General features: G+C 34.1%; 2 protein-coding genes, 3 non-coding genes and 1 pseudogene across 7 annotated transcripts; 3 read left to right on the top strand and 3 right to left on the bottom strand.

The window, feature by feature from the left end:
• Positions 1–6: 6 nt before the first annotated feature.
• irld-13 lies at positions 7–5,184 on the bottom strand (annotated as a pseudogene). The gene is made up of 26 exons: positions 5,121–5,184; positions 4,837–5,079; positions 4,673–4,784; positions 4,466–4,626; positions 4,309–4,409; positions 4,119–4,263; positions 3,860–4,069; positions 3,594–3,814; positions 3,007–3,549; positions 2,907–2,959; positions 2,794–2,859; positions 2,592–2,750; positions 2,450–2,527; positions 2,274–2,400; positions 2,097–2,230; positions 1,919–2,054; positions 1,759–1,871; positions 1,618–1,709; positions 1,422–1,569; positions 950–1,373; positions 745–902; positions 614–701; positions 410–571; positions 259–369; positions 158–210; positions 7–96 (listed from the first exon to the last, which is right to left on the bottom strand). Coding segments are annotated over exons 1-26 (3,992 nt in total).
• Positions 5,185–5,848: 664 nt separating this feature from the next.
• On the top strand, positions 5,849–6,680 carry gpx-7 (Glutathione peroxidase; the record flags this gene model as incomplete). 2 transcript variants are annotated; one of them, NM_001129699.5, is made up of 4 exons in its annotated part: positions 5,849–6,003; positions 6,059–6,203; positions 6,251–6,471; positions 6,518–6,677. In NM_001129699.5, 4 exons carry the CDS (start codon positions 5,849–5,851, stop codon positions 6,588–6,590), a joined length of 594 nt encoding a protein of 197 aa, NP_001123171.1. In that variant the 3' UTR covers positions 6,591–6,677. The 2 variants fall into 2 exon arrangements, with proteins under 2 accessions (NP_001123171.1, NP_001359951.1); NM_001373375.2 differs by having other exon boundaries at positions 6,059–6,471; positions 6,518–6,680.
• A 650-nt stretch (positions 6,681–7,330) lies between these two features.
• adm-4 (Disintegrin and metalloproteinase domain-containing protein 17 homolog) lies at positions 7,331–10,754 on the top strand. Its single transcript, NM_076917.7, has 15 exons — positions 7,331–7,404; positions 7,453–7,539; positions 7,585–7,704; positions 7,752–7,951; positions 8,005–8,270; positions 8,536–8,650; positions 8,700–8,964; positions 9,013–9,158; positions 9,204–9,351; positions 9,396–9,552; positions 9,599–9,741; positions 9,794–9,906; positions 9,957–10,032; positions 10,089–10,177; positions 10,232–10,754. Exons 1-15 carry the CDS (start codon positions 7,347–7,349, stop codon positions 10,307–10,309), a joined length of 2,061 nt encoding a protein of 686 aa, NP_509318.1. The 5' UTR covers positions 7,331–7,346; the 3' UTR covers positions 10,310–10,754.
• A 200-nt stretch (positions 10,755–10,954) lies between these two features.
• ZK154.t3 lies at positions 10,955–11,026 on the bottom strand. The gene has a single exon. It is a non-coding gene; the product is annotated as a tRNA-Gly (tRNA).
• A 187-nt stretch (positions 11,027–11,213) lies between these two features.
• On the bottom strand, positions 11,214–11,303 carry ZK154.8. The gene has a single exon (NR_071581.1). It is a non-coding gene; the product is annotated as an Unclassified non-coding RNA ZK154.8 (non-coding RNA).
• Positions 11,222–11,293, top strand: ZK154.t4. Its single transcript has one exon. It is a non-coding gene; the product is annotated as a tRNA-Gly (tRNA).
• Positions 11,304–12,038: the final 735 nt, after the last annotated feature.

Genomic DNA, 12,038 nt, shown 5'->3' with positions numbered 1-12,038 from the left:
AGAAAGTTTCAATTTAGAATAGCTCTTGAAGAACTTCCAACAGATGTTATGGTTGTCTTGATAGGGAATTTGACAAAGGTGCTCCGCAGGTAGACTCTGAAATAAACAAAGGTTTAGATTTCAGAGCAACGTATAAACAAAGGAAACATAAACTCACATCATAATGATGATCAACATTGAGTAGTGCCATCTCATCATAATGCCGCCATACTTCAACAAATAAAACATATGAGATAAATATCTATCAAATTAACATACCCAGTAAAAAAACTTTTCCCATTGCCGAACAAGTTCTAGCCAAGGAGATACTTTGAGTAACATTTGATTCAGACCATCCGAGTAACCACAAATAATGAAGTTCCACAATGCCTGAAAGTAAATCTAGATAACACACAATATTGTAGCACACCTGAAGAAATAAACCAAATGACAATCGATTATGATGTACCGCTAGCTCATTATACGTGGAATATGTCTTTCTCAAAATCATTTTCACAGCTATTCCAGAGACTGGGGTCACAATTAATGTTAACCAGTTCATTTGAAACAACACATAGGCAAAGTTATTTTGCTGAAAAAAATGACAACGGCTTGATTTTCTGATGTGAGTTACCAAGGTTTCCATGACTGACAGGTTCCAAACATTAGAAACAACAAATACCATACAAGACACTAACAATGCGTATTTTTCGTAATTGAGACTGAAAGTAATTTCTTAAAATTTCGTGATACTGGTTTTCAAACTTTGTCAAATAAAATGGACGATATAAAGAGCACGACATAAGTAAAGCGAGACGATTCGCATACATAACATTGGAAATTTGATTAAAAAGTGCATTGTCCCTATTTAGAAAAATTGACCTCAAACCAAAAGGAATCGCAAATCCATTATCATCGAATATCTAAACTAACAAATATATAGGTTTTTGAATTCAATAATTATAATTACGTGAATATAATCGATATTTACAAACAGATTTTCTGACATTGTAAGAAGTATGAGTGTGACAATTTCAAAGTGGAAAAAGTTCACAGAACGTTGCTCTTGAAAAGTCGCACAGAAAGATATAAACACAAAATAAAGTTTGTAGAAAAAGAAAATGCTTTCTCTAAATACTGGACAAAAAGCCATGGAGTTAAAATGCCGTCATTAATAATTGGTATTATACCACAATTGCTGTATGTGTCTTTTATGAAGAAAAATGGTATTTTCAGGAATAATTTGCAATTCTCTGGTGTATAATTCCAAATATAGTTTGCGGAGTTTGTCAGTTGCGGCTCTCTTCCAAAATGGTACCAGTTTTTCAGTTTTGAAAATTCAACCGATGTTAGGAAATAATTTCCTCGTATTATCAACACTTGCCATTGCCAATCTAAATTGTAATTTTAGGCATTCTGTATTTAAATATGGAGGTTTATACCATTTTGCCCATCATAGAACTGGCTTCGAATAGTGTGAAGATTTGGGAAGGATAAGTTGGTTAAGTCTGTACGGAATACTACAATGGGGCCGTGTACTTCTTCAACCGTGGAGAATGCCTGATTCAGGTGGGATTGGTATGTTGTGTTCTACAATGCTTAAGTACTCGAAAAGGGGAAAAGAAGTTTTCTGCCTACCGTCAAATCTCTTAGCCAAATCCCGGAAAGAAGTATCTGGCATCCAAGTGGCATATCAAAATATTGGAAAGAACTTTGCGAACAATAATGTTCTAAAATAATTATATAATTACAGAAATCTATATTTTACTTTCAACTCACTTGTAACAGGTCCACAAATTTTCATGCCAAATAAAAAAGATCTCTGAAAATTTCTCAACTTCCAAAATTCTTCTTCTGACAGACATAATTCAGTATTTTCTTGAATATAAAGTCTAAAATATTAACATAAAATGTTAAAGTTTACATATTCGTGATTAACCCATATACAATTCTCACAGTTGGCAAAACATCTGCTATTACGGATTTCAAATTTGGCATACCAAGATTAGTTACATTTGGATTAGACTCAATCCATAACGTGGCGTAGCCCATTACACTATTGATGTTACTTTCATCTGAGACTGAATATTAACTGGCGTACAAAATCCATTGCTTACCAAAAATAGTATTAGGAAATGAAGTTTCAACACTGGCAAGTGATTTAAAAAACGCAAAATCTTTAAAATCTGTATGGATAACTCTAATTGATTCGCTCCATTTTTCAACTTTTGAAAACTTTTGCAAAAGAGTCTGAAAATCTAGAATAATCATAATTGTCTGAAACTAAACTTTCCGGATATTGAAGATGATTTTCAAGCAAAGTAGTTGTGTTTTTTCCGTCTATAACAATATCTCCGGACATCGAAGTACAGTTATTAGAGAGAAGTGAAATTGGGAAAATGAGTGTACAGTCCGTACAGTCTAAACTTTAGTGTTACAATGTTTTATTGTCCAATTTTAAAATACTCACGACCGCTTGGAAATAATTCCAACGAAAAAAGAAAAACGGCAGTTGATAGTATCATCGTCAATTTTTGAGTACGGCAAACTAGAAATATAATAGAATCATGTGCATTTAGCAACTTTCTCTACCAGTCTTTAGTTTTCAGTACCTTATAATTATTTTGTTTTCAGCACTAAGCTGAAAATACCATAAATTCTGTTTATTCATATATTGTACCCGTGTCATAATGACAGACCAAAAAAAGAAAAGGCCAATATTATATGATTATTTCTTAAGTACACCACGTGAAATTGTAATTGGAGTTGATCTGAAATGTATTGGTATTGAAATCAAAAACCAGTAGGACCAACTTTAAGGTTGAAGTCACAGAAGCCACACGAATTTCAATTCTAGAAAGCATATCACGAGTAAAAATACTGAAAAGACAGAAAGTAAATGTTGTTCTGTGAAATATTTCAGTCACCTTAAAATTATCGCATATGCCAAATAATGCCAACGTGTGATAGTACTGCTGTACTTCAAAAGAATATTTTCCAAATCAAATGTTTCAATGTGATACTTACATAGTATGCAAAAACCCTTCGTGCTCTCACAATTTCAAGATGCTTCATATCTCGGTACCAGCTTTCAAAAATTGAATCCGGAAATCCACAAAAAACAAATGTTAGCAATGCTTGCAACAAAAACGCAACGGAAAGTCTGTTCTGATGGGAAACCATAGCTGGGTAGCCCTGAAAGTTTTTGCGCAGATAAATGTAGAGGAACAGCATTGTCGACGTTGAAACCGCTAGTGTTATCCAGTTAAGTAGATAAATTCCATAAGAAAATTTAATTCCTTGCACAATAATATCGTCAGTGTTTGTTTCCAGAAGACCATAAAAACTCCAAATATTCGAAAAAATAAAAACCAAAAATGATATACACATTGCGCCTTTTCCATAGTCAAACCTGACAAATGCAATAGTTCGATATAGGCAACACGACAAAAGAAGGGAAATTCTATTGGCGTAGATGATATTTATAGTTTGAAAATAATAATTTTCATTATTAGAAATAAATAGAAATTGCAACCCAACAAACCATGAATAGTCGAGTCCATCGTGAAACTAAAAAAAATACATCTTAAGTTGAATAAAGCTAATGTTGAAACCTGTATGTTATTGGTTACTGAATACAATGCTTCGATAGCACATATACATAAATATGCAGTCATTGAGAGCTGGAAGTAGCTTACCGAAAACTCAGGATCCCATATTCGCAGCAACAGCCTTCCATAAACTAATGTAGTTATAAGTGCACATGTGACAGAGTCGATTATTAACATCATTATATCCGACTTCTTACTACCTTCGTTAAATTTTGGAACAATCCCTAAAAATTTGAATCCCCACGATTCTTCAATCATAAGTATTTTACCACATCCACATTCTTCAACTTTGAAACGGAAAAGTTTCATGAACACATTACAAGTTTTTGGGGTGCATGCAAATAATGGATTTCCAGTGGCTACAACAAACGGAGTTTTACCGAAATGATGAATAATTGAGAGTTTTGGAAATTGAATATCGGTAAGTTTTACATTATTTTGTATATTAATCGCTTGTGTTCCGCGTCCACCATAGTATTCTTAAAAGAATTTTAATTTAGATACTATTTTTAGTTTGAAGTCGTATACCTGGATCATCGTAATGCTTGTTATATATTTTAACCAAATTCTTGAAGTTCAATGATTTCAAAGTGGTATTTCGTATGGCTATGGACCCTAAAACAGTTTCAACGCTTTCTAAAGCGGTATAGAAACGATTAAGTTCAGTTTCATTCTGGAAAAAACATATTTGAACAATTTAAACCATTTATGTTTTTACTGAATTGTCTTTTATCCAAATGCCAACTTCAAATACTTGACAGCCAAGAGGCATGAGATCATAAAAATATGCTTTGGGGCTAGATGTACTACAAAATATTTCTAAAATACTTTTTACTTGGGTTAAACTTGGATTTGATTGAAAAATGTTCACTTACTAGTACCGTTCAAAACTTTAAATTTGATAAAATTTGAATTGGTCTCTAGAACGTTAATTCCACAATATATCATTGGTGGAAAGTATACTCTGTCAGACAAAAGCCACTTTTCAGACTGTTCTAATGAAATGCAAAGTTTTGGGTTTTCAGAAATGTAGACTCTGAAAATAATATTTACAGCCTTTTTCTTTTCGAGAAAATTGTTACGAATAAAACTGCCAATCGGTCGGAATAGATTCCAGAGTAAAATTTACGAGCTTAATCATTCCCAAATCTTCTAACAGTAAATTATTCCGAATGGAAAGGCAATTTTGTAAAGCTGAAATTCAAATCCAAACGTTATGTTCCAATCTCGAATTTTTTGTACATACCGGTATTCCTGAAATCTTGTTCAGGTTTGTAATAAATGCTCTCCAATGATGATAAAAATGACAAATTCTTGAACGCTGTGTCCTTGAGAATCACGCGCCCAATAACTTTTTCAATGTTTGAAAGTTTTTCCGATAAAAATGGGAAAGTATAATTGAATGTGGAATTGACGATTATGTCGCCATAAACCACTGTGCAATTCTTGGAAACGTCAGAAATGGTGTTTATTTTGCAATCGGTGCACTCTAGAAGAACATCTTACTATCAAGCTAATTGCAAAACTTACCTGTTTTTTGAAACAATATAAATAAAAAAGTTATCAGTCTAGCAACACTTGTGAGCGTCGACATTTGTGAGCACTGACTTTATTCTTACTGCTCTGAAGAATTTGGTGCGCGTTAATTATATATTTCGAGTGTGTAGAAAAATGCGGTCTTGTGAATGATCAAGACTATTTGGCACAAAACTTTATTTAAATGACAATTGATGAATAATATTTATGAGATATAGATTTGAGAAAATTTGGTATTCTATAAATGTGGCACTATTCACATTTAAGATATATCATAAACAAATTGTGATATTTTATTGTTTTAGGATAGGTTGGTGTTGCCGAATATAAACTTAACCTTTTCTAATGTTGACATTAAAAGATGATTCCACGTTTCCCACAAAGTTCATTTCAATATCAAAAATTAATCGAGTGATAGAAATGTATGAAAACACAATTTGGCTCAAAAATGTTCACAAGGTCAGAAAAATGTTTGCACTAATTACGAGGCTCTGAAATGAAAGTTATTAACAAAAAAAGGTTTTTACAAATTTATGTGTTAGTGTTGTACGTCAAAATGCGCCTACATCAAACTTTATTTTTTTTAATGCTATAATTTTAGAAATTTCCGACAATGTGCAAGGATCCAGTTCTTGTAAACTAAACGTTTATGAACAATGAGCCAATTTTTCTTAATTTGCATTTTGTGAATTATCAGTGAATGTGATGAAAAGTTAACAAACATGTACGTTCAAAAATTGGTAAACGATGATAACGCATTTCATTTCTTTATTTCATTGCTGAACCAGAGATTGAAAATTGATATGTCGACGGGGACAATTTATGATTTCAGTGTAAGAGACAATAGTGGAGATTTGGTTTCTTTAGACAAATACAGGTAAAATACTTTTAAGTTATTTTAAATTTGAAAAATAAAAAATATGCATTTTTAGCGGACTTGTTGTCATCATAGTGAATGTTGCATCATACTGCGGACTGACAAATTCCAACTACAAAGAACTGAAGTCTCTGAACGACAAATATCATTTGCGTGGACTACGCGTTGCTGCTTTTCCATGCAACCAATTTGGATTTCAGGCTTGTGGTTTGAATTAAATTTCTTATACTATAATATTACTTTGTAGGAACCTCACTGTGAAGCAGATATTAACAAGTTTGTAAACGAAAAATTTAGTTTTGAACCAGATCTTTATGGAAAAGTAACAGTGAATGGTGGGCCATTGATTGGAGAAGAAGAACCCCTATGGACATTTTTAAAAAAGGAACAGGGTGGAACTCTTTTCGATGCAATCAAATGGAATTTTACAAAATTTCTAGTGAACAGACAAGGAAAAGTTGTGGCGAGGTATGCATGGTATTATTGAAATATCATTTACAAATTTAATTTTCAGATTTGGTCCGTCGACAAACCCGAAAAGTTTTGAGGAAGAAATCGTTAAGCTTCTTGATGAGAATAAACTATAAATGTTTTTAGTTTGTCAGTTTGTTAACATAGTTTAATGTTTTTAAAAATTAATTTTTGCACTTAAGAAATAAAATGGTTAATGTAAAAAATTTGATGTTAAAATTTACAACAGCTTTTCAAGCAATAGCATCAAGCTGCAAACGTGCCAAATTTGTTTGTCTATTCCTTTTACCGAGTGCCTAACAAGAGTTTAACCTACAACTGATAAGAATTTATGTATCGTTTTTAGTATTCAGAGCTGTTGGGCGCTGCTGTTATTTATGAATTGAATTATTTTAAGTATTAAAAAATTAATACATCTTTTTACAGTCTTTCTTAGATAAACGTCTTCATGCTACATAAATTTAATGCTTGTTCACCACCAAAACAATAATCAATATCTGTTTCTGCATTAAAAAAAAGCAAATTCACTACATTTCCCACAAAGTAACAAACAAAAACGTCTTTATGACAAACATGACTTGTCCGAGTGTACTACGGGCGACATGACCGAGTTTCCCCCTCTTACACGGCCACACCCTCCATATTTTCCTCATAGCATTATCGGGTTGCTAAGAGTTGATTAATAGTGTTTTTTCTCGTGAAAAGTTAGTTTTTATGATCATCTGTCCTCTGTTGACATATATTCTTTCGTTGGCTTTTTCGAAAAATTTCAATATTTTTTTACTTTTATTGATTTGTGTTTCTATGCGCTTATTTGTTTATTTTAGCTCTAAATTAATTTTCTATTTATTTTATTTTTAAGACCGCATCATATGAAGATACAGGACAGATCATTACTCATTTTTTTAGTTTTAGGTATTTTGAAAAGCGGTAAGTTAAAAAAGAACAACATATTTTTTCAATAATTTGATTTTCCAGATGCATTCAATACACGTGTGAAACGACATGCACCAATCAGATTTCAACGGAGTACTCGGCAATCGGTTGTTCATTTTGAGTTTCTTGGTAAGTCTTGTTTAAATGTTTCAACTTCAATAATGATTATTTCAGATCAAGAGTATGTAGTAGATCTTGAACCGAATCATTCCACATTTCACGAAAACTTCAAAGTGTTTACACAAGACGGCCCCCAAATCGTTCCACGAGATGAATACATTGGAACAGTCAGAGGTATCTTGTTTCTTGGAATTTGTGTTAATATCTGTTCCAATTTGCAGAGCCACGAGCAGGAAGAGCAGTTTTGACGCAACTCGAAGAAAACGTTTACATAGGAAGTTTATACTTTGTTGATGACACGTTACATCTAGAGCCATCTTACCCGCATCAACTTTCTGATGATCTTGGGCCTGTTGTTGGATACTTTGAATCAGACTTAGATTTGAATTTAGACTTGTCTGCGATGCCGGTGCGGAATCAGGTAAAAGAGTTGACATATATGTGTCGAAATGCTTCCAAATTGTGTTTTTTCAGGTCTCATTCCGCCGTGCCAACCCATTTCTTAAACACCGAAGAGCCATTGCAATTCCAAGCGATCGACGAAAAGATGTTTTGAACGTGAAGCGTAATAGATGTACATTGAAGCTCGTGGCCGATTACTCGTTCTACTCAATTTTTGGCAAAAATAACACAGGAATCGTCACAAAGTTCCTTGTGAACATGATTGCCCGTGTTAACGAAATCTACACGCCGATCAATTGGGATGTTGGAAAGGAAGACGATATATCTGGGAGAGGAAGGTATGGGAATTTAACAAATTTACTTTGTAATACATACTAAATATTATCTTCTAAGAAACCATGAGATCATGAGAAAGCCTACCGTTTTGGCGCGCGAATATCCCGTTGCGAAGAGACCTGAATATATCTTCGCCACATGCTCTCTCTCTCTGCTGCCGCCATTTTCGCGCCAGAAAGTAGGCAGTCTCATGAATTCTTGGTTTATTAATACAAAACTATAAAGACATGAAATATGTATAAATACATCAGTTCTTATTTTTTCAAGGTTTCAAAATATGGGATTCTCCATCAAGGAAATCAAAGTTCTCGATCGCCCAAACGCCTCTGACTCTCATTACAACTCGTATTCTAGAATATGGGAAGTGGAACGGTTGCTCCGGGTATGATTTAACTTTTCAAATACATAGCATTGATGTATCTTGATTTCAGGAGTTTGCTTTTGCTGAGGGATCAAAGGATTTCTGTTTGGTACATCTTGTAACAGCACGAACGTTTCGAGAAGTCGCCACACTTGGTCTGGCCTATGTGAGCTACAAAAAGTGGGACGAAACGGCTGGTGGAATATGCTCCAAACAAGAAACGTTTAATGGAAGAGTTGCTTATATCAATGTACTTCTCTCCACTAGCTTCGCGAATTCTGAGCAATCGACTTATCCACTGATTACCAAGGAAATTGACATTGTAGTCTCACATGGTATGGAAATAGATTTAAATTGATCAAAACTTCATACATCTATTGCAGAGTACGGCCACGCTTGGGGCGCCACTCATGATCCTACAATCGACAGTGACGATCCAGATGTTGAAGAATGCAGTCCAAATGATCAAAACGGTGGAAAGTATCTGATGAGTCAGTATGCTCAGAAAGGATACGATGCCAACAATGTGGTATGCCAACTTGGCACTCTTTCACTTCAGTATACCAAATTTCAGCTTTTCTCTCCCTGCTCACGGAAACTCATTCGAGACGTGCTTATTGGAAAATGGGAAAGCTGCTTCCAAGAAGAAATGACATCATTTTGTGGTAATGGAATTGTTGAAGATGGCGAGGAATGTGATAATGGTGTGGATACTGACAACGGTAAGAATTGCTTTAACTAATTTTTTAAATATTATTTTTTCCAGAGTTCAATTGCTGCGACAAATTCTGCCGGCTCGCTGTTGGCGCAAAATGTTCACCCCTAAACCATATTTGCTGCACACCAACCTGTCAGTTCCACAACTCTACCCATGTCTGTTTACCAGGAGATTCCCTTTTATGTAAAGCTGATGCTGTATGCAAGTGAGTAAATCTTTTTAAATTGTGTAGTCTTTTTTATCAATTTCAGCGGTTTCTCTGGTGAATGCCCATCCGCTCCCCCAGTCAGAGATGGTCAAGAGTGTCTTGAAGGTGGTGAATGCCTAAATGGTGTTTGCTTACCGTTCTGTGAAAAAATGAGTATTGGAAAGAAGAGCTGCATTTGCGAAGATTGTAAGTTTAAATTTCACACCAAAAAAATTTCACTTCTAATTTAAATTTCCAGTGGAACTTTCTTGCCGTCTGTGCTGTCGTGACTACAACGGAACGTGTGCTCCTGTTCCTGGTCATGTTTACCTTCGAGATGGTGTCCGTTGCTCAAAAGGATCTTGCCGAGATGTAAGTTCAAGCACGATGTGTTTTATTTGTATTAAAATTGATATTTTCAGAGAAAGTGTGTAAACGAAGTTGTCGATAATGTCCGCAACTACTTTTTGATTACTTTCCAGACTACTGGAGGAGTTTGTAAGCAATTTTATTTCCCATATTAACCATATGAACTTATTGAATTTTGTTTTCAGTGGAATTCATCAAAACGCACATCGTTGTCATTGCAATTATCTTCTTCACTCTGATATTTGTGGGGATTTATAAAATCGTTAAGTATGGAGTGAGTGTCAGGCCATGATTCTGTATTGAATTCATATCAATCCATATTTTGCAGGAAAATTTCACCGAAAAGGTGACACATAAGACAGCTGGAGGGTGTCGTTCAGTATTTGTCAAAGCGGACGTCAATTAGTTCTTTGGATATAAAAATTGTTGTTACTTTTTGCCTAATAAGTCTTTTCAACCAATTTATCACGTTTCAATAGTCTGTGTTGTTCTTTTTTCATATCGCTTTATGTTTGCTCCTGAATTTTTACATTGTCGGGTGATTCTTTTTAATGTTTATCTTGGTATAGGCGTTTCATTCAATTCTAGGCTAATACTTTATACTCAATCTGTGTTTCATCTCATATTACCGGTATTACTCTATTATCTCCCAATGTGCCTATAAAATACAACGGTTTTTTAAAAATTCTTTTTGAAGTAAAAAAACACTTATTTTCTAAGAAAAATTAACGTTAAATTTACAATAGGTGCTTATGTTAATCGGAACCAGCATATGAAATCGAATTATATTTTTGAGACTTACAGTTAGAAATAATACAAATATGACTTCCATGAATGAATGAATGAAATATTGGAGTACATACTTCTCGTGTTGGGGAACAGATATTTACTACACAATTACCTGGTAATTGTCTATTGTTACTGCTTTACTGTTTTGTTTTAGCAACAATAAGGATTTTAACAAAAACATTTACAAGAAAACCCTTTTACCAGAAAGTTAAGTGCCAAGATTTCCCGGATGACTTACTGAATGCTTCTTAACAAAATATTCTGCGTTCGGGGGGAATCGAACCCCCGTCGAATGCTTGGAAGGCATCCATGCTGACCATTACACCACGAACGCTGTTTGATCTAGAATAGCCGAAGCAATTTATTAGAAGTGTTGGTTAGTTCGGTCCTTATCCTGTTGTTATCTCTATCTTGTGTCTTCTGCGCAATTTCTTTCATTGTGGATGTACCAAATTAATGTCTTCAATCTGGTTATAGGAATACTTTGCTGCTTATCTTCTGTTGTGAAATACATTGTGGCCTCTCAACCGCGTTCGTGGTGTAATGGTCAGCATGGATGCCTTCCAAGCATTCGACGGGGGTTCGATTCCCCCCGAACGCATACTTTTTTTAGAAAACTCCTGATATCAAAATATTTGTGCTTATTCATTTTGTCAATTAAATAGCTAACTGAAATAAAGTTGAAGTATTGGTGAAAAGATAATTGCAATAAGATGAAGTTGTCACATTTGATAAAACTGAAAAATATTTTTGATCCCGCAATTCATAAATAAATGCACAAGAAAAATCCTTTTACATGAATACAAATAGTTACAAATCAGGAATTTCCTATATTTTGTTTGTTTCGGTTGTTTTTGTCCATAATCTTTGATGTTTCTGTTTTTTGAACTCTGAACTTTTTCTCTGCGTGTTTACGACAGGCAGCGATTCGTTCGCATTCAGCTAGTTTTGGTTAGAACTTTTCAAATTCTGCAGCGTCCGTTTTTTTACCCTTTTTGATATTATTTTGTTAGTTTATAGAGACTATTAGTCCAAGGCAAAATCGATAACAGCGGGCACGTGTTGTGAAAGTATCTTCTCTGTGTGTCTGCGTCTCCGCTCTCTTTCATTATGATTTGCGCATTTCCTTTCATTTTTCCCGAAGATTTTCCTTTCAATTTCACTTAAGTTTATTGGCAATGTTTTATTGGAGTTCAATGAACATCAATTTTCAGAACCACTTTAACAATAACATTAATTTTAATTTTCGCATATCTATTATAAAACTACATATGCTTTAAGTTTTGCGAAACTTTTTAAACACATCCAAGTCGACTTATTGTTGATAGACTGCTTAATCTGACGCT

The sequence above is a fragment of the Caenorhabditis elegans genome, chromosome X (assembly GCF_000002985.6).
Source record: "Caenorhabditis elegans chromosome X".
In the NCBI taxonomy this organism is placed as follows: Eukaryota; Metazoa; Nematoda; class Chromadorea; order Rhabditida; family Rhabditidae; genus Caenorhabditis; species Caenorhabditis elegans.
This window is presented reverse-complemented; position numbering and strand designations above follow the sequence as displayed.

What these genes read in the sequence shown, in the direction of transcription:
- adm-4 (NM_076917.7), top strand. Translation starts at nt 7,347, where the DNA reads ATGAAGATACAGGACAGATCATTACTCATTTTTTTAGTTTTAGGTATT. An exon ending in TTTAGGTATTTTGAAAAGCG is followed by an intron (nt 7,405 to 7,452) that starts GTAAGTTAAAAA and finishes TTGATTTTCCAG; the next exon opens with ATGCATTCAATACACGTGTG. An exon ending in AAAGCTGATGCTGTATGCAA is followed by an intron (nt 9,553 to 9,598) that starts GTGAGTAAATCT and finishes TATCAATTTCAG; the next exon opens with CGGTTTCTCTGGTGAATGCC.